The sequence below is a fragment of the Callospermophilus lateralis genome, chromosome 2 (genome assembly GCF_048772815.1).
Source record: "Callospermophilus lateralis isolate mCalLat2 chromosome 2, mCalLat2.hap1, whole genome shotgun sequence".
NCBI classification, from domain to species: domain Eukaryota; kingdom Metazoa; phylum Chordata; class Mammalia; order Rodentia; family Sciuridae; genus Callospermophilus; species Callospermophilus lateralis.
In genome coordinates, this window is record NC_135306.1 from 199,569,942 (window position 1) to 199,591,405 (window position 21,464).

At 44.5% G+C, this 21,464-nt stretch overlaps 1 protein-coding gene across 6 annotated transcripts in view; it reads left to right on the top strand.

Annotated features, from left to right (window-relative positions):
* Stx3 (syntaxin 3) overlaps positions 1–21,464 on the top strand; it is a 42,496-nt gene that overhangs the window by 13,735 nt on the left and 7,297 nt on the right. For 3 of the 6 annotated variants that reach the window (XM_076847290.2, XM_076847293.2, XM_076847292.2), the window contains exons 2-9: positions 2,131–2,214; positions 12,626–12,725; positions 14,358–14,432; positions 15,764–15,831; positions 16,876–16,984; positions 17,817–17,890; positions 18,061–18,195; positions 20,023–20,133. In XM_076847290.2, the coding sequence (XP_076703405.1) occupies positions 2,131–2,214; positions 12,626–12,725; positions 14,358–14,432; positions 15,764–15,831; positions 16,876–16,984; positions 17,817–17,890; positions 18,061–18,195; positions 20,023–20,133 (756 nt within the window). Of the gene's footprint in view, positions 1–1,635; positions 1,681–1,962; positions 2,010–2,130; positions 2,215–12,625; positions 12,726–14,357; positions 14,433–15,763; positions 15,832–16,875; positions 16,985–17,816; positions 17,891–18,060; positions 18,196–20,022; positions 20,134–20,250; positions 20,362–21,464 lie in introns of those variants that run through there. The other 3 variants (XM_076847295.2, XM_076847294.2, XM_076847296.2) reach the window with 3 other exon arrangements.

Below are 21,464 nucleotides of genomic sequence, written 5' to 3' on the forward strand. Positions count from 1 at the left end.
ACAAAGCCAGCTCTGGCTAATGAACAAAATGACTGCATTGGGAGGATCCTGTTCAACTCACTGAGAGATTACTGCGGAAGATCTGCAGACCCTGCTGAAAGCCAGGGGTCACCCTGGACAGGAAGGATGGTGGCTCTGTTGCATGCTGCCATTGGTTGGCTCAGCTCTGTTCACATCAGACTCCTCTCACAAGTGACATTCCTCTGGGTGCTCAGGTCACCATTGATGGCCTCCTCAGAATCACATGGGATGTGATTTAGAGGAAGATTTATTGAATGGACAGACAGACACCTCCCCCCCAAACACACACAAAGAATCTACTTTAGCAGACACATAAGGCAATTCTGAACCACCAGGAGTTTATCATGAGAAAAAATAGATAAATAAAGGAATAAAAATAATAGGCTGTGGCGGTTGCTGTGTAAGCGTTGTACAAGGTGCTTAGGGAGGTTGTAAATTTTGCATGGGGGAGGCATGTGTCAGGTAAGGTACACAAAGGTTGTCTGAACCAAGTTTCAAGGACAGTAAAATTTTGCCAGTTGGACAAACACCCTTCAGGAAGAAGCCCTTGGGTGACAGTAGTGATGTGAAAAAGAATGTGTGCAGGAAATACAAGGAATTCTAAATGTGTAGACCATCAATGTGGGTGGGGCTGGATCTTAAAGGGCCCTGTGTGTTCTCGTAGGTATTTTGGGAGTTTTAATTCTAGCAGATGAGCGGTCATTAAATAACTGTAGGTGGCAGAGGGACGTGATCAGTTTCATTTTAGGAAGATTATTGTGGAGGTATTAGATCCTACTCCCTTGAAAGTGCCAATTAATCTAGGGATGCTGGTTTTTGCAGAGCAGCCAGAGAGTGAGGTCTGCGAGAGACAGTCTTCTCCAAGGTTGGAGAACCCGATATATCTATGGGAAATCCCAGTGACTCCTTGTGTGTGTGTAGGGGGATGGTAGTGGGTACAGGAAAAAGGCTCCTGGTGGTCTCTTTGCCTGTGGAGTTCTGAGTGTTTGGGTGACGTGTCTTGGGCCATAGGCTGCTGAAGGTTGTGCAGAAGCAGGCATAGGGGTTTCCCCTGCGCCACCTGCACCCTCAGTATCCAGTTTGCTCTCTGTGTTTATAAGTTTGCAGTGTGAAGTTCAGCAGTGGACTGGGGAGAACAATCCGGAAGAATGTAGAAATAGCCTGGGCCCTTGTTGCGGGGTGGGAATGTAATCATTTCCTTAGCCATTTGGTGATTCTGCAGAGGAAGGTGAATAAGATTGAGAAATCTTGGGTCCCCAGAGGTTGCTGGGGCTGGGGAAGGGAGGAGAGTTTCCTTTTTCCTTTTGAACAATAGCTGACAGGGACAGCATAGCACCATTTCCTTTGTAATAGGTGGTGTCTAAAAACAGGAAAATTTTCTTTACTCCAGCTATGAGAATCCAAAGTTCATGCTTTGGAGGAACTGTAGCTAGAAATTTCTCAAAGGGTCCAGAACCAGTAGATGGGTTAGATAGAATCTGCTTGTCGTTATGTGGTAGCTGGGTGGCTTTTGGCCAAGTTACTAAGCCTTCGTATGTTTTAGGTTCAACTAGAGTGAGTTGTTCAAATGCCATTATTCATACCGTCACTGGCAGTAGCAACAAGACCTAGCACTGGGCTGGGGGTGCATCTCAGTGGTAGAGTGCTCCCCTGGCATGGGTGAGGCTCCTGTTTGGTTTCCTACCTGGGTTCAATTATCCCACCTGGATTTGATTCCCGAGCATCAGAAAAGCAGCAAATGGTCATCATCAAAATAGCAAAAACCTCTAGCATTTCAGTGTGTCAGGCCTGTGCAAAAGTATTTTACATCCCTAAATTCTGTGAGTTAGGTATTGTTATTATCAGCATCTAACCGATAAGGCAACATATGCCTAACAGGATGAGTAGCTTACTTGTTTTTCTCTTTCTCCCCGTCTGTCATCCCCTGCAAAAAGTCAGTAGATTTCAGATAGTACTACACCAGACTTTTAAGACCTCATAGAGCTGCTGTAAGTTTTAAAGGAAATGATGTATAACAAGCTTAACATAGCTCTTGGGCCTTAGTGAGCATTCAGTGTTCACTACTTACTGTGTTTTTCTTCTCACTCGGCTCCTTTTTGTCTTTTATAGAAGCAGCTGACACAGGATGATGATGCGGACGAGGTGGAGATCGCTATTGACAACACAGCTTTCATGGATGAATTCTTTTCTGAGGTGGGCAACCTTCCTGCATTTTTTCGGGGGAGGGGGTGAATATGCATAAGGAAACACAGCTTCCTCAGTAAGAGTAAAAAATCTGGGCTCTTTCAAGGGTGGCAGGCAGTCTTTTGTTGGGATGAGAGGGCTGAAAATGTTAGAGGGGAGTCTCCAGTTCTTGTGAGCAACTGGAATCTTCGAGTCATCAGAGGGTAAATTACATGTAATTGAGGATATGCTTTTAAAATTGTATGCTACATGACAGCATTTTAATGATATCCTTTCTTGCCAAAGCACATAATTTAAATACATCAACCATAGGCTCGCAGCCATGAGTGTAAAAATTGAATTTCATCTCGAGGCCTGATTCTGATAAATCAAATTTGTTGTCTCCAAACATTTTTATGGTCCCTTTGACCATAAAATTAATTTAATTAATTTTAGCAGTAACAGAGAAACTAAGAATCTAGCAGTTTATTTTTGTAAAGTTTAACAGGGGCCAAAATGGGTTGCCCATGTCTACAAATTCACCTGCTTGTTGATCTTGAAGGCCTTATAGGGATGTTGATAGGTAGTGATGGAAAAGCAGTGGCTTTGGAGCCAAATGAACTTGGGCTCAAATCTCAGTCTGCTTCTGTCCAACTGTTGATTTTGTGAGCTTTCCTTAACATGCTGAACCCTGGTTGGAGTCTGTCTTCATCTGTAAATTGACATTGATAATATCATAATTCCTTATAGGGTTATCATAACAATTGAGATAATGCTTAGAAAACATCCAGAGTATCATCAGGCATACGTGTGCTCAATGAATAGTATGTTAAAAAAAGAAGGGGGAAAAAACCCACAACAAACCAGAAAGCTTATTGTTGCTGAAGTTTCTGCCATTGTAAAATGGCTTCTTTATTTATGTCCCCCCCCCCCACTCACCCCCCAAAAGAAAAGAAGAGGCATTGTGTTCTTTTTGCAGGGAAAATTTGGGCACTGACCATCATCTGGATTGTGGATGTGGAAACGTAGCTTCCAGATCTCCTCTAAATGCAGTGGAGTGGGGCTTGACAGTCATGCCCATTCATCTGCTAGAGTAATAACCAGGCTCAAGAGCAAACTTGAGCATGTATGTGCTGACCTGATTGGGAAGTGTGCTGTAAACCTCCACAGCTCCACACCCAACTTGTGGGTGGGTCTGTCCCTTGGGTCTAGGAAGTCATGGTGAGATCAAACAACGCTGGGCTTTTGTGAATCCAGTGTTATTCCACTTGTGGATCATGGAGGGCAAATGTCCTCTGTTCATTGGGGGTTGGGTGAGAGGAGTAGCCTTCAGGAGACATTTGCAGATTCTGTAGTTTGTCCCTAATTCTTGCCCTGGAGAGCCACATATATTAAAGAATGTCTTCCCTAAGATGAAGAATCTCCTCTAGTAACTTCTTGCTCTTTCAATGGGTGGGTGGGTCCCTGGCAGTCGGTGTTCCTTATGAGGTGGGAAGATGGTGGGCTTTGACTTGTGAGGCATGGTTGGAGTCTGTCCTCAAGCATTTTGTAGCAGTGTGACCTTGGTTAAGATCCTTAACCGGTTTTAGCTTTAGTTTCCTGCTCTGGAAGTCAAGGATGTCAGTCTGCCCCTCTCAAGGCTGTTGGGAGAGTCACATGAGCTCACGTATCTGGCAAGCATTCTCTGGACAGAAAAGTGCCCCATGTGGAAGAAGGGTGTTTGGAAGAGGCCCCTGAGAGAGGTAGTGTGACCTCCAGGGCTGTTTGGATTCCTATTGCTTTCTTTGTGTTAAATGCTTTTTGATCACTTAGGAGAAAAAACAAAAAACAAGGAAACCCAATCATATTTAGGGCAGAGAAGGGGACTGCATGGTGAGGTGAAAAGAGCACTGTGTGTCATGAACTGTGTGATATTGGTCATGTTCCGTAAGGTCTCCATGTCTCAGCGGGTTTATCTGTGAAACGGAGAGAAAAATATTCAAAGCTTTGTTGGGCATGAGAAGAGCTTTTCCCTGACACCGGGAAAGAGCTTAGAATGGGGTTAGGCAGTGTTGCTTCCCTCCTTTCTCATTTGCAAGAGCCCAGAGAGGAAAGATGCTGTGGGGTGGGGTGGCACAGAGGCGAGAGGGAATGGTCACTGGAAGAGATCCTGCAGGCAGTGGTGAACAGATCCTGCTCCAAATCTCAGCTCTGCCCGTTGAAAAAGTTGTACAGCTACTTTAAACTCCAGTTTTTCTCTCAAATGGGGATAGTGCTGCAATTTCTACTAGTTGTTATGAATATAAAATGAGAAAGTATTTGGATGTACCCAGCACAGTGCCACCAAATTTTAGTCCTTATCACTCTTTTGTCACAATATACTCATGAGTAAGCAGACCGTAGAGTTCATTTTATAGAGCATGGCTTGGAAATATCCTTCATATTGGGATAAAGTACTTTGGATAATAGGGATTTGGGGAAGTGAAGGAGTTTCCCTCTGTGTATGACTGAGGAACCTGCCCAGTGTACCCTGTAGGACATAGCTAACTAAGATAGCACTCTTGTGATAGACTTTGCTTTTTGGATTGGTGCCAACAGGACACCTTTGATTAGGTCCTTTGCTGAGAACTCATAGTGCAAGTCATGGGTTGGTATAGAGGCATGTGCAAGATGCAGATAAAGTCATGGACCTCAAAATATATTTTCAGAATGTGCTTTGCAGTGTAAAATTTGAATGGCTTCTCTGTCTTCTCAGTTGTTAAAGAATTGGCCCTTGGGTTTTCAGGCTACTTTGGCCAATCAACCCAGGCCTCGTAAATTATAAACCCTGGACTTTGTCTAATCTGCAGTTTTCTGTATTTCCCGTGGTCGTTTGCTCAGTTGGCAGAGAAAGCAAAGTTTTGGAGGAAATAGACCTGCCTCTGAAGGCAGCGGTCTATTGTTCTGTGTTCATCCAACCATGCTGACTGCCTCCTGATGGTGTAGTAGGTGCTGGGGTGCAGTATTCTGTGTGACAGGTCCTTGCTCTCTGGTGTCTTTCTATCTGGTGAGGGTGATAGAAATTTTTAAAAAGTTATCATATTGTAGTAGAAATACCAAAAAGGCACTGTGGGAGCACAGAAGAAGGAGTGTGGCCTTCTGCCTGGAGGAAGGTGGGCTTCTAGGGCTCTTATCTAGACTTGTACCTCAGATCTGCCTGGGAGCTTATGCGTACCCATGCCCGATTCATAGAGACTGGGATGGCTCAGACTTGGATTTTTCACTTCTTGCATCTGATTTTGCCACTTACTGCAGCAATGGACAACTGCAGAGTGGTGGGGAGACTTGGAGGGTTGTAATTAGACAAATCAATCTATGGCAGTTTGTGGAGGAAAGGAACTCCAAAAGCAGAAATACCAGCAGATTGACCGATGCAGTAAAGCATGGGGAAAAGAGTGGGGCTTTGATCTGGATGTGTCAATCTGAGCAGTAGCATGGGGCATCATTTAGGGATGTTTTGACTAACTGTGGCTTAAGCAGTAAAGAGATGAAGTGAAGAAGTTTCCTATTAGGGATGTATTGGGGCTTCAGGCCAGCATCTCTGTGATCCTTTGGAATTTTTCCTTAGGGTTAAGAGATCAAATCTGTTCTGATTATCATTGCTTTATAACAAACTACTTCAGTATTAAGTGGTGTAAAACAACTATTTTGTTATGCTGACAGATCCTTTTGATTGGGTATTTTTCTAGGGCACAATGGGTGGTATATCTCTGCTCTACAATATGTGGAGCATTGGTTGGGAAGAATTGAACTACCAGAGGCTAGAATCTAATGGAAACTTCAGTATTCTAATAGTGGGTGCCTGGACTGGGGTGACCAAAAAGAAAAGCTCAGTAGAACCTGTCAACCAAAGTCCTCAAACGTGACCTCTGTGTCTAGTGTTCCTCATCGCATGGAGCACTCAGGGTTGCTGGACTTGTGACATGGGGTTCAGGGAGGCAGGGCCAGTGTTCTGGCAATGAAACTTACGTAGTACAGTCACAAGCCTGCTAGATTTGAGAGAGAAACCCAGGGATCCTACCTCTCAGTGGGAAGAGCATTAAGGAATTTGTGCCCTGTTTAAAACTACCCAAGAGTCAAAGCTCTGTTTGACATCACCCAGCGTCAGCATCACTAGCAAAAAAAAAATGGGAATTGCTAGAAAAGTCTAAGAATTCTTTTTATCAGGGAGGAGAGCTATCTAATGGTCAAACTGACTTCCTCTGTGGCTTACTGGCTATCACTGGGTCATGTGGTCATGACCATCCCTAGCTGGAAGGGTGCCAGGAAAATATGTACTTAGTAAAGGGACAAGATTACCAGGATCTCTGTAGTGCAGGTCAAGATCCATCATCTCGGGCTGGCAGCATAGCTGCCAAAACAGAATCAGAATTCTGTTAAAAAGAAAAAGAACAGCAGTCGAGGGGCTCACTCTTTGGTGGGTCAAAGTCCTTGTCTTGGAACACAGTGTGGGATGCAGAAAGTCTCTGTGATGAAGAGCGTTTGGGATTCCTGTTCTTCTCTCTTAGAAATTTAAAATGCACATTAACTTTTCAAAGCCTCCATGAAGTCCTGTTGTGAGGAAACCTGCTCACCTTGGCTAGCCCGGCATTGAGTTTTTCACCCTTTGTGACATGGAACTTCTGTTAACAAGGATGAATGAATACACTTTGGAAAATGCTATTAGAGAGTTTTCTTTTTTGGATTCTATCTTAGGTTGGGCTGCTGTCACAAAGTACCATAGACTGTGTGGTTTATAAAGAAAAGGAAGAAAGAAATTTATTTTCCACAGTTCTTGAGCCTGGAAGTCTGAGCTCAAGGTGTCACATGACTGGACTCTGATGAGGGCCCTCTTTCTAGACTGTGGACTGCTGACTTCTTGTTGTATCCTCACGTGATAGAGAGCAAAGCTAGCTTTGGCTTCTTCTTATCAGCTCTCACTCATGAGGGCTCCACTCTCATTACCTAATTACCTCCCCCTCCCCATAGATGATCACATTAATTAGGCGCCAACATGAATTTACTGGTGTGTGTGTGTGTGTGTGTGTGTGTGTATAAGAAACAGTGACTCCAAAATAGGTGCACTTAAAAAAATTGGAGACTGTTTTACAGGAGTATATGAAACATGTTTGTCTCTTGAGGTTGCTTAGGTTCATTTATTTATTCAACAGACATCTACTGAGTGACATCCATGCTTGACAGACACAGTGGTGGATATCAAGTCGTCAAAGATGAGAAACCCAATGTCCCAGCTCTGGAGGAGGTCCAAGTCAGGATTAGAGAGTGTGGGCAAAGTGCTACAGAGCCTAGATGGGGGTCCAAGGTGGGGTGGGGGACTGGAGCAATGCTTGGCTAGAGGATCTGCCAGGTGACCAGTCTTGAAACAGGGATTTGCTAGTAAGCTTGATTTTTGTTAGAACTAAGAATCTCCAAGTGGTTGGAATAAGAAATCTAAGCATTAGACCACACTCAGCAGGTTAAATATTTTTAGCATTTTAAATAGGATATTTGGATGATAGGGACCAAACGAGGCAAGCTGGCACTCTCTTCGTTTCTGGTCTCTTTCTATAGTCAGGCAGGAAGCCCTGGCCAGGCATTTGCCTGTGTGCTCTCAGACCTATCACCCACCCTTCCTGTGCTCTGTTCTCTGTTGCAGAGAATTATGTTTTGCAGGTTCCTTCACCAACTTGCTCTTGGTATGTTCGCCCGAGGGCAGTGCTAGGGAGTGAATATTTTTGCCTACCCCATTCATATATTGATTTGGGACTTCCCAGCCTCCAGAACTATGAGAAATGTGTGCTTGTTGTAGAAGTCAGGGAAGTGCTGGCTGTGTCTTCTCCCCAGACTCTGCCTCCATGACCCCAGTTCTGGTGGACTCCACCAAGGTCAGGCTTTCGTGCCCCCCCCCTTTGTGCCTCCAGCTGTTGCTGCTTGTTTTCAGAGTGCCTCACCATCCTCTGTTGGGCTTTTTAGCCTTTGTTCCCAGTGTAAAAAACTCCCTGTATTATTTTGGCTCAAATAATTACATAGGTTTTTGTTTTCCTGACTGAATTTTGAGTAATGCAAACCCCAGATATACTTAATTTGAGATAATGGTCTAAGAAAATTTGTTTTTGCTGGTCAATATAACTCTGAGATCATTATTTTCTTTTCATTCATAACAAAAAAGTTGAAACACTAGTCTCAGTCTTTATAAAACCCCCTCGGGACTTGACTGTTTGTTGCTTGTTTGACTGAGGTGACTTCTCCCTCCCTTCTCAACAGTGTTTGTTTTCTAAAGCAAAGAAGCAAGGCCGGGCGTGGTTGTGCACCCTGTAACCCCAGCTGCCCGGAGGCTGAGGCATGAGGATCATAAGTTCAAGCCCAGCTTGGACAATTTAGCAAGACCCTGTCTTAAAATAAAATGGAAGAAAGGGCTGGGCATGGAGCTCAGTTGAAGAGCATCCCATGGTTCAGTCCCCAGTACCAAAAATCGTCAGTCAGTGAATCAAACTTAACAAATCCAGAGGACTTGACTGAGAAGCTCAAATATAAGGACTGTTTTGGATTATACCTTTTATTTTTGATACCAGGGATTGAACTCAGGGGCACTTGACCACTGAGCCACATCCTCAGCCCTATTTTATATCTTATTCAGAGACAGGGTCTCAATGAGTTGTTTAGTGCCTCACCATTGCTGAGACTGGCTTTGAAGTTGACATCCTCATGCCTCAGCCTCCCAAGCCTCCGGGATTACAGGCGTGCGTCACTGAGCCTGGCTTATGCCATTATTTTTGAGGAAAAGTAAAGGTGTATGAATTGTAAAAAGGAGGGATCATTTATTTGACTACAGCCATGCTACTTTTGTCACCTTAGAATGGGTACAAAGTTAAATTTTCAGTACATAAAAATGCATGAATTAATACCCACCTAAAGGTACAAGATACAGGGGCATTTAGGGGAAATAGAGACTAATTCTGGGACCAGAAACAAAGCTTTTTGCTTCATCTTCCACCATGCAACCTGCTAGTTTCCAAAGCAGCACTTCCTCTGCTTTTCATTGCCTACCTGGATCCTACTGGTTAATTAAGTCCAGAGAAAGGCCATCCATGCCTTCAAAATAAGTACTTCCTTTTAGCTAGATGATAGTGGTTAGTATAATATGGTTATTACAATTGGCAACACCCCATAAGTGATTGACTTGCTGCCCTTAGATTTCCATGAGTGGCTATCGGTGACATTAGTGCCTTGTTAACATTACGATTGTCGTAAGGATTAAACGAGACATGCTTGTGGCTGGCATATAGTAAATATACAGAAATTGCTGGCAACTTTTGTATAATATCAGTCATCGTCTAACATTTATTGAGCATGGTGTGGGAGTGGGAGTGTATTTTGTGTTAAGAATTTGACCTAAGCATGGTCAAGGTCATAAAAATGCTGAAAGATGAAGCCAAAACTTGAACCTAATCTGTTTGATGATAAGTTATTTTCTTCAATCCTATGTTATCTGGAGTCCCATATTACTGACAGAAGGCATTGGAAATGTATTAGCTGCAAAGTTAGCATGGTGATCAAAAACCAAAACACGGTGATTAAAACAAACAAACCAACCCACTTTTGGATTGGTTCCCTCCATCAGCAGTGTTTCTTGAAATCTCATTGTGTAAAAAGCTCTCTATAATGAATTTTTCAGGACAAAGAAATAAGGCACATGATCTCTGTGAAATGTGGCTGAACCAGTCTCACAAAACACGGGTTGAACATGCGTGTTAACCTGATGTAGGGGGAATGCATGTGGACTGGGGAGAGAAGAGGAGCCTTCTATAGTGGTTCTTGCAGGCTTACCTGGTTCGCGAGACAGGGTTTGGTACCTAATAGATGGCTGGGTTTAAACCTTAGTTTTGCCTGTTTTTGTAGCGCGACCTGGAGTACGTTTCTCTACCTCTTTGAGCCTCAGTTCTTGTATATGAAAAGGAGATAGTGATGGTGACCTCACAGAAGTACTGTGAAGGGCCAGAGTTGTTTCTGATAAGCGTGTGTTCAGTCAATTCTAGCTCATAAGTACATGACCATGCAGGGAATGTCAGCATGCTCAACTCCAAAGAGCTCTTAGGCTTTTAGATCCGGCACTTGTCAATTTCCTACTAGGTCTCTCCTCTCCCCCATTCTCCTCATAATTTTCTGGTTACCTGGCAACTGCACAAAAGGAAATCACATGTAGCTGCTGCTGTGAAATACCCAGAAAGTCATCTTTGAGAAAAACCAGCACTTCCAAGAAAAAACAGTGACACTCAGTTCAGGGGGAAAAAATCAACAGCAACAAAAAACTCCTCTGGGATTAGTCACATCCTGAAGACCCAGAGAGGTTTGTGATTACTTGGTGAACTCACTAAAGCGCTGTGAAATCAAATGCTTCCAAATGGTGAATTGATGAGGATAGAAGAGAGAGCACTGCAGTGGGTGAGGACTGGGGGGTGTGGTGTGGGAGTGGGAGTGTATGCTCCTGGGGCCTGGGACGTCCAGTAGGCAGGGAGAGGACGAAGGATGCAGGATCCAACACTCCTATCCATAGGACTGGATGAGCATCTCCCATCCAGTCTCCACAAGCCTGAAGTGACTCTGAACCTGAGGCTCTGCAGACTCATTCCAGCAACTTCCCAAGTCCTGTCTTTGCTTTGAACCATTGACCACTGTTTGGGCCAGGGCACTCTTAAGTTCATTAAATGATTTTTCCAGAAGAGATTTTGTAAGATAACTGGTCCATTGGCCATGCAAAATCTAAGGTATTGTGATTTGTTAAAAGTTTGTTAAACTAATTTTAAATTGGTTAGTGCATTTTGTTCTAGAAAAATGTCTTTCTCAGTCCCGTGAGTACCGTGTAGTTTCTTTTGCAAGACATCCATGTGATGGAAGTGGAAACTTGTGCCATTTTATGAGCTGTGGGAGGAGCCTGCATTTGAGTGACAGAAAAAGGAAGAACAGGTGGAAATTTCTGGATGTGATTATAGCCTTAGAAACCACAAGTATTCATGATGGTAACACGGGCCCTTTTTAAAGTTGAGTAGGCTTGAGATTCTACTAGAACAGTGTAGAGAATTAAAAAAGGTCTGAGATCAAATGGACAAAGATCCCAGATGGATCCTGGAGGGAACTGTTGGGTGCTGTCTCCACCACCAGCTGTGTGACCTGTAACTTCTTTAAGCATTAGTTTCCTCATTTGAATAATGCTACTAATACAGTCTTGTAAGTTATTTAGTCAGCTGTTAAAGGTCTTCACAAATATTTAGGTATAAATGTACATCTATACTATGATGATCTTACATTGAAATTTTATTCATCATTAAGCAAGTGATTCTGTTGTCAAACTGTGATACATCAGAGCCAACATATTCACGGAGGGGAATACTCCTTGCTTCAGTGGCAAAAATATGAATGAATTGAAGGGTTAGAGCTCAAGTTACATTTCTTCTATTTTCTGTCCAATTTGGAAAACTGTGATCAGGTTTTTAAAAAAGGGGAAAATCATCTCCTGGAGGAAAGGGACACTGGGAGCTGCATGTACATGGAGTTGTTCTCTCGTTGTATCCAGATGTTAAGATCCTCCTGCTTGTCAGTTTACAAGCTTTCTGTTGGTTGACTGCTGCATGCTGAGGGATGAGGTGGATAGACCCTCTGGGTGCTGCTCTCTATACATCTGCCTGCACTGAAGATGGGCTATGTGCCTTGAGGAGGGAGCTAAGGTAGCACTTACTGTGCACACGGCGGTGCCTGGTGATGGTGTTCTGTCCAGGAGTGACGTGCTGCTGGAAATATATCATGACACCCCGTTGAACAATCTAGAGCTTTAACATGCACAGAAATGGTCCATGGTTCTATCTTTTGAGCCCTGATCAGCTGCAGGAATCGGGTTGAGAGATCTTTCACTGGAACCCGTGTCCAGGACAACCTCTGCTGTCTCCTGAGACAACCATCGTTTATTCTCTTTCTCTCCCCCTCTCCATCTGTTATCTTTATCTGTTTCTGTCTTTCTTCCTCTTCTTCTCTCTCAAAGTATTTTCCTTGCCCTTTCGCTTCTTCCTTTTCTTCTCCCCACCCCCACCCTTTTCTGTCCTCACTTTTTGGGCTAAGGAGGGATCTGCCTGATGAGGTTTGCTGGTGTCCCTCTGATGTTCTCATGGATTTTCCTGATCTTCTTGACTGTGGCCTGAACCATGCCATTCAAGAGGGGTGAACACTTCCCTTTCAGGGAGAAGGAGGATGGATTTTTAATGACCGTTCTGTTGAAACTAGTTTATCTCTCTATGGAAAGGGTGCTCACTGGGGAGCTAAGACTTGAAGTCATCATCTCCTTCCCCAAGCCCACCGGGTGGCAGTGTCACCAGGAAGCTCTGCTGAGCATTCACCTCAGCCGTGGATTAGTCTTTCTCTTTGATGATGAAGGCTATTGTCTTTCTGATTGTAGATCGAGGAGACTCGGCTCAACATTGACAAGATCTCAGAGCATGTGGAGGAAGCAAAGAAACTCTACAGTATCATTCTCTCTGCACCAATTCCAGAGCCAAGTGAGTGTTTACTCAGCTGAGTCACCCAGTGGTGACCTTTTGCATCGGGGCAGAGGCATTCCTGTTTTCCTCGCCTCTGTGAACAGCAGGGAGGTGTCCACATCGCCCTGGACTAATGTCCACATCGTATCACCTCTTTGATTTCTTTACCTTATCTGAGTTCTCACTGCCCAGCCGTCAGCTCTTCCCTTTATGGTCCCTCTTGAACCACTTACCCAGTCTCTCCTCTGCTTCCCAGCTGGACTCTCCTGTGGCTGGCAGTGACTCTTACTGCTTCCTACGTACTCCATGCTCTGTCCCCCCTTTCTGCTTCCACCTGAAATGCTTTTCCCAGCCCCCTTTCTCAATCCCACCAGATCAAGTCCACCTTTCCCATGAGGTGGTCACGTAGGGTTCAGTTTCACAGGACTCCTGTTCCTAAGCTTTTTTTTTTTTTTTTTAACCACCACAGAGGCAAACTTTTGTTCCTCTTAATAGTAGGGGGAATACATTTTGAGAGTAAAATTTAGGGCTCCATTTCCTATTCCTTAAGAACAGGGGCAAGCCCAATTCTGTCATTTCACTCTACTTTTTTTCAGTGGCTATTACCTCAAGATTAAAGTTGGAACATTTTAGCAGAGCATATGGGAGTCATGTCGGTCGGGTTCCTGCCCTCCTCTCCACCTTTTCTCCCACCCTGCATGTTCCCATGTTACTTATACTTTAGACAGACTAAATTCTGTTCTCCAAATATTTCTTATTCCCTCTTGCATATTGTGCCTGCTCCTGGGGGCGCCAGTGCCAATCACCTTCATTACCCGGTTAACCCTTAGTCCTTCTTTGAGACTCTGTCCTACTTTCCTCATCTTTAGAAGCTTTCCCTATCAATCCCTAGCTGTGCCAGGGAGCCCTTTATAACCACCTTGTCAGAACTCCCGCCTACTCCAAACTGTATGTCAGGGCTGTTCGTTTATTTTGCTCCCACCCCTCTCTAGACTTTGAGCACCTTGGAGGCGGATTCTACATCTTCTTTCTGATTCCTTAGTTTCTAGCCCCATTCCAAGCTTGTAGTGGGGTGCCAAGGATGGTTTTTGAATGAATGGTTATAGCTAACATCCAGGATAGTCCTGGGCATGGAGTAGGTGTATCAAAAATACTTGCTTCATTCTAAGTTGATGAACCTTGACTATATCTCTTTCACCAAGAATTCCCACAGAATTCTCTCCTACCCTGTGAGATTAAGCCCTCATCATAAACCAGGTGGTTTCCTCTAAAAGAAAAGTTCTCAAAACTGACTTGGGGAGGTTTATTGAAAAAGCAGATTCTGGGGCCTAAACCCTGGGTATTTTCTGCTGTACATCTGGAAAATGGTAACTGGAGAATGCCTTTTATTTTAATCAAATATTAATTTGGGGGGTTGCAAGGGATCAAACCCAGGGCTTCATTCATAGGATCTAGCGTTGAGCTATACATCCAGCCTGAAAATGCTTTCTAAAAATAAGCTCTCTGATTCTAATGATAGATTCTGGGAAACACACTAGGATAATACTGTTGAGAGCAGTGGGTGCCTAAGCTCCCACACCCTTTGCTGATGGTTGTAAAAGAAGTTAGTTCTTCCTTTTCTAATGGCTTCTACCTCCTCTGTTTACCCAGAAACCAAGGATGATCTTGAGCAGCTCACAACCGAGATCAAGAAAAGGGCCAACAATGTCCGGAACAAACTAAAGAGTAAGAAGGGAACAGGGGGACAAGCTGACCCCTGCCACCATCCACTCAGCTCCCTGCATGTACCTCCTCTGAACTGACAGTCATCTGGATGAAGTGACTTATGGTTTGGGCACTGTCCCTGGAGTGACCTATGGCAGCCCTAGAAAGTCCCGTTCTCTTGAATCCTGACTATAGTTGAAAGAGTTCAGAATTGAAGTTAGGAGATGGGAGCTGGAATGTGCTTCAGCTACTGGCCTGGTCCTTTTGCTCAGTCCATGGTTGTATTCTTATTGGTTCTGTTTCCCCAGCACCAGCCGACATTAGAGTAGTAATTTTAGACATACATACACGCAGGCTTTATTCAGTCCACAGATGTTTCTTGGTGGGCACCTTCCATTGCTGCCCACCACCTATTTCAGAGCATAGATTCAATTCTTTTGGGGAACAAAGGGTTTCCACAGTTCCATGGCTGCAGTCTGTATGCTTGCTCAAAGTACTTGGTGAGTATGTGCAGTTGCTCAGATGAGAAAGCAGAATCACTGAGCCTAGCTTGTCATTTCTTCCCCCCAAATAAATTACAGTAACTATTCTAATGGGTGTGGAAAGGGGGTTGTTGGAAGCAGCTTCCAAAAATAATAATGATAGTGTGGCTACCGCTGTGCTAATAAGCACTTTATGTGCATTCTCATTTAGCCTTCACGTTGGTACTGTGAGGAATGTACAAGTTGAGCTTCCCTAATTTGAAAATTCAAAACCCAGAATGCTCTAAAATCTGAATCATTTTGAGCACTGATAGGACCCAAGTAAGAAATGCTACACCTGACTTTATGTGAAGGATCCCAGTCCAAAAACAGATGCACTAAAAATATGATGCAAAACCCTTTAGGCTGTGTTTATAAGGTGTGTAAGAGAGAAAAGAATTTTGTGTCCTAACCGCTAGATACCTCATTGTGTGCAGGCAAATATTCCAAAATCCAAAAAATCTGAAATCCAAAACATTTCTGCTCCTAAGCATTTCAGGTTAGGGATACTCAACTAGTATTGGCATTTGTTTCATTTTATAAACAAGAGAATGAAACCTAAGAGAGTATAAGTGACTTTCCCAAAGCCACAGAGCTGGTCAGCAGCAGGGCAAGGATTTGAGCTAGTCTCTTGGTGACCAAGACTCAGACCTGGTATTGTGTGGTAAAGGCTAATGAAAGCAGGTCTGTGGCTCATGTGAGCTGACCTTGTCGTTCCCCCTTCATGGGTGTTGTGTGTGAGCATGGGGGGGCGGGGAGGTTGCAGGGAAGAGTTTGTTTTTTAGAAGGAAGAGGAGATGCACTGCTGGAATGACCCTTTTCTCATTCCAGGCATGGAGAGGCATATTGAAGAAGACGAAGTCCGCTCATCAGCAGACCTTCGGATTCGGAAATCTCAGGTAAAGTTGTCCCTGATCTGACAATCATCTTCTCCAATTCTTATTTTCTTTCTTTTTCTTAAGCTGTGGAGTCTTTTTTTTTTTTTTAACAAAAATTACAATTCTTATTGGAACTCGATATGAAAAACTGCTAAAGTTGAACTATCCAGCAGGGGTCATGGCTAGAGTCCAGCCCCTTTGGGCCCTTTTCTCACACTCTCCTTCTGGGCCTTAAGAACTTCCCAAGACTCCCCAAAGCAATGTTAGTGCCTCCTTGTTTCACAAGCAAAGAAACTGAGGTCTTTTTTGAAAAGATTGTTAGTCATTAGTTCAGTTTGGAGCCAGGAACTTTGGGGATCATCTGTATCCTTCAGGAGCTGCATGACATTCAAGTGGCCGTGGAACAAGTATCCAGCTGGAAACAAGTGAGGAAGAGCAAGAGGCTGGTGAATCTCTAGTCAGTTTTACAGTGACTGAATTTGCCTGGTGGTAGTGGATTTGCATAAAATAGAGATAATGGTGATTTTGCAAAGGCAAATAAATAAGGCTTATTTCTGAGAAGTAGGCAAGGAGTAAAAGTTATTATGAAGGTTTGAGCTGAAGCATCCAGGGCTACTAGAGAATGTATCTACCAATAAGTAAAGAAAGTTGAGGTGACAAGTTAAAGTAAGAACTCAAGGATCTTCGGTAGCATGACCTGTGGGAAGGGAGGCTGACAGTTTTAGAAAACAAGCCAGGGGTGTGCCAGAAAACTTTTACTAGTCCAGGTAGTTGTAGGGCTCCAGGATTCCCAGAGATGGTCTCCTTTTGCCTCTTAATTACCATGTGAGGTCAGGAGGATAGACAGATACTGCAACCATGCTTTGGAATAGCAGTAGACTTACCCAGTGATCCAAGCTAGGAAGTTAAAAAGGTATCATACTTGGTCTTTTGAGTCCCACCTAGTGCTGCTGTAGACGAGGCTGTGGGAGGTGGGGTGGGGAAGGGAAGAAGCTTTATAGCAGTTGTGCACCTTTTCCCTCCCTCACTTCCTGGGGACATACTCATCTAACATTGTTTCCACAGCACTCCGTCCTCTCTCGGAAGTTTGTGGAGGTGATGACCAAGTACAATGAGGCTCAGGTGGACTTTCGTGAACGCAGCAAAGGGCGAATCCAGCGGCAGCTTGAAATTAGTATGTGTTTAAGGTTTGGCTTTCCTACTATGTGATTGTCCATTCCAAGTTGTGACACTGTAGGAGAACAAGCAACAAGCACCCCTGCTTGTGGCTTCTGCTTGATATTTTGTGCCCAGTCTCAGAGCAGATGTTACAGCATTGGCACATCCTGCATCTTGGGAAAGGTGGCACATGGTTGTCAGGTCCAAGTCATTTTATCCCTGTGGAGTCCAGCACTTTTTCATCCTAGAGGGGAAGCACGCACCTGCTTCCCCTCATTTTTGCTGTCAAGTAGCAAAGCACATTTGTGAAATAAGAGCGTGGTGCAGGTTGCCGTGAGGAATAAGGACATGCATAAAGCTGTGCCCTTTAGGAATTTGTGATATGGAAGGCAGGGCCCTGCAGGGTGAGTGTGCTTCAAGTGGGATGAACTGTATGAACAGGCATGCATGTGTGTTTAGGTTGTAGGCCATCCGGGGTCTGGGAAAAAGGGTGTGTCTGGAGTGGCAGTGTAAGGTTAAGATGGTTAAGGGAAGGCTTCCCGTGAACTGTACATTGTAAGGAAGGCCTTGTAGTCTGTAGCGTAGAGCATGAGGTTAGTACACAGCCCGAACTGGGAAGTGATGTGAGCACCATGATCTGTACTTTAGGAAAGGAGCTGCTATTTCTGTTATGGATGGATTGGATGAAGGGAGGAATCAGAAGAAAAAAATCGGGAGGCTTTGGGGGCAGTGTTGTAGAGACCCTGGCCTTTAGAATGAAGCAACCAGATTCCTAACTTTCAGGAAACTTTAAAAATGGAGTTGTGCTTTGATCTTGAAATTGATGCTCTACTTCTTTTGTTATAAAGCTGGCAAAAAGACAACAGATGAGGAGCTGGAGGAGATGCTAGAGAGTGGCAACCCTGCCATCTTCACTTCCGGGGTGAGTCATGTGGCCTGGAAAGCTTCACCTGGTCTAGCAAACACAGGATAAGCTGCAGTTGCAGGGACATAGGGGATGTGAGGAGCCCACCTGGGTGTGTATGAGGGCAGCTGCAGGGGCAGCCTTGATTGCAGGGGTGGCTGATGGCCTGTCTGTGTGGCCTGTTGCAGATCATCGACTCGCAGATTTCCAAGCAAGCCCTCAGTGAGATCGAGGGTCGGCATAAGGACATTGTGAGGCTGGAGAGCAGCATTAAAGAACTTCATGACATGTTTATGGACATCGCCATGCTGGTGGAGAACCAGGTAACTGGCAGGGATGGAGGAGAGGAAAGCTCAGGTTCCCCTGAGAACAGCGGAGGAAAGGCATAGTGGAAGTCAGGTGAGGAAGGGTGAACCAGGGAACTGCATAACAGGAGCAGAATTCCATAGCTCAAGGAGGTGCGCATTCTCATCGCCTTGGGCCGCCTCAGCCTTATCTTTCTTGTCCATTACTTGACTTCACAGTCATTGCTAGCTGACACAGAGTCTGATGTGTTATATCAAATGCCTAGTTCACCCAGCCTCAGGATTTTTTTTCCGTCTTTTTTAAATTTTTTTTTTTTAGTTGTAGTTGGACACAATACCTTTATTTCACTTATTTATTTTTATGTGGTGCTGAGGATTGAACCCAGAGTCTCACACGTGCGAAGCGGCGCTCTACCGCTGAGCCACAACCCCAGCCCCTCCTTCTTCTTTTTTTCAAATTAGAGATAGGGCTTCTTGGTGATGGTTTAAACAGTCTCCTCATGTGAGACTAATGACGTTGAAAATGTGTTCTTTTATCCAGTTAACAGTGACAATTTAGTGAAACCTAAAGAGGATTTTTTGTTCTTTTTTTTTTCACCTGTGTTTTTCTGAAAATTTGGCAATTTTTTGTTAAGGAACAAGAACAAACATAAGGGAAAAAATAGTAAAAGAATAAGAACAGAAAATCTTGGAAAACTCAGGGTGCTGAGTTTGGTAGGGTGCTGAGGATTGAATTCTGTATTACCTGCATGTGGGGTTAGCGTCACAGCACCAGATGGTCCCCAACTCTTAGGACACAGATATATATGCCACAGGGTCATAGTGCTGTGACACGTTTACCAGGAATTTCCAGATGCTCTGCCACCTGGATAGAATTGGAGACTGCTTCCTAGGAAGACAGTGCAAAACCTAGGTGAAGCCTGAGTGTGTCTAGCTATTTCTGACATCAGTTCTCTGCTCTGGGCCTGATTCTTACCCCCACCTCCTTCTGGTTTTGAGACCATTTCTCAAGTCCCTTCCTTCCCACTTTCTTTTTTCACCCCACACTGCCTTGCCGAGGAACGGGTTTGAGATTCAAGTGATGGTAAGTGCCTTGCTCTGTTCACAGTGGGCCAAACGTGATGGGGTCACACTGAGGAAGTCCTGGGGAAATGAGGGGGGGTAATTTCCATTCTCAGACACACAGGAATTAACTAGAATGGCCAAACATCCATGTCAGGAAGTAATAGTTGGGCAACATTTGAGAATCTTATTATGAAACAACCATCTAGGAAGGAAGATATACCCAAACAGCTTGGGTAAACCCGATGTCTGACCTTAGGGACCTGGGGATTTCTCTTGGAGAAAGCAAATGTTTCCAATCTCATACTTATTGCATACCTACTGTGTGCCAGGCACTACTCTACAGTATTGAGCAAGGTCAGTGTGTGCTGAATGAACTTTCAGGTCTGAATGACCAGGAAGAGGCCAGTACCCTGGTGATACTCTGAAAACATGAGATATATAGCTCCTCCCCATATGCTTAATTTAGAGAGAGAGAGAGAGAGAGATGAGTGAGGGATCCCTCAGAGTATATTCATATGTAGTTAACAGGCATCTAGACAGTCTGCTGCACATGTCCAGCACAGTGCTGGTTATAGAGAAGTAGTTCAGTGAACGTCCCTTGAATGAGTGACCCCCATCAAGGCTGGGGAAGTACTGGTAGTCACATGGGAAATGCGAAGATGTGACCTACAGAAGGTGGAGTTGCAAGGTTTCTCAACGCTCCTCTTCTCTAAAGGTTCTAAGTGGCTAGGGCTGTTCTGGACAGGTTAACTGGGTGTGACTAGTGTCTATTCTCTGCAGGGCGAGATGTTAGATAACATAGAGTTGAATGTCATGCACACAGTGGACCATGTGGAGAAGGCACGAGACGAAACTAAAAGAGCTGTGAAATATCAGGGTCAGGCCCGAAAGGTGAGATTCTCCTGCTACCTTCAGAAAAGGGTCCATTTTGTTCGCTGTCTCTCGCTCTTTCTCTTCCTTCCTCCTGTCTCTGTTTCTGCTGCTGCCACCTCTTGCACCTGGGGAAAGGGAACCATGATTGACCGGATTGAGAACAACATGGACCAATCAGTGGGCTTTGTGGAGCGGGCCGTGGCAGATACCAAAAAGGCTGTCAAGTATCAAAGTGAAGCTCGGAGGGTGAGCGCCTTATCCTCTGCTGGTGGTACTTGCCTCTCCTCTCTGGTCACCCCCACCTGTGTCTCTGAGCCTGTGCCTTTGAGCTCTGTCCTTGCCTCATCATACCCTCCTTCCCTCAGCCTTTCCTAGAGACTAGCTGCTCACCCTTCCTTCCTAGTGTGCCTTGCATGGATCTGGCTCACGTGCTCTCTACCCAAGGACATGCTTAGCAGGCAGCTCTGCAGGACAGATGCATGGTCCAGGTCTTGCTGCTAGTCCTGTCCTGGATGTAGCTCATGAACCTTTCAGATACTACACTTGCCTCTTCTGTTCTTCTGACTCTTTCTTTTCATTGTCTTCCACTCCAGTAGCCCAAGCCCGGCCCACTTTTCTTTTTCTCTGTCTCATACCTTGCACTGTGCTAATTGCTACGTACATATCTCATAGCTATGGAGGCGTCTATTTTTTCTACTTTTAGATGAAACAATTGAGGGCCAGAAGTTAAGTAACTGGCTTCAGATCATCTAGTAAATACAGGAGCTGGGACTCAGATTCAGATCCCAATCATGCTTTTTCCACTAAACCTTGGTGTTTGCCTACTCTTCTGGGCCTTGGCTGCTCAAGGACTTCTAAGATGCTCTACTCATTGAATGTGGGTATCCAGTTTTGGGAGCTTCTTCCATTTACTAATTTTATTTCTCATGGGCTCTGATATTTTTGTTCTTCAATGCCTTTTCTTCCAACTGCATCTATTGCTTATGCTGGTACTTAGGGAGCTGGAAGTTATTTTATGAGGTGAACCCATTCAGTATACTGGGTCTGATAGGTAGAGGTGGACTTTAGGGGACAGATGAAAATAAGTTAGAAATTAGGATTAAGCCAGGTGTGGTGGCACATGCCTGTAATCCCAGTGCCTCTGGAGGCTGAGGCAGGAGGATCTCGAGTTCAAAGCCAGCCTCAGCAATGGCGAGGCACTGAGCAGCTCAGTGAGACCCTGTCTCTAGATAAAATACAAAATAGGGCTGGGGATGTGACTTAGTGATTGAATGCCCGTAGTTCAATCCCTAGTATTAAAAAAGAAAAATTAGGACTCTATAAAAATGTTTTTATACTCCCTCTTGAAA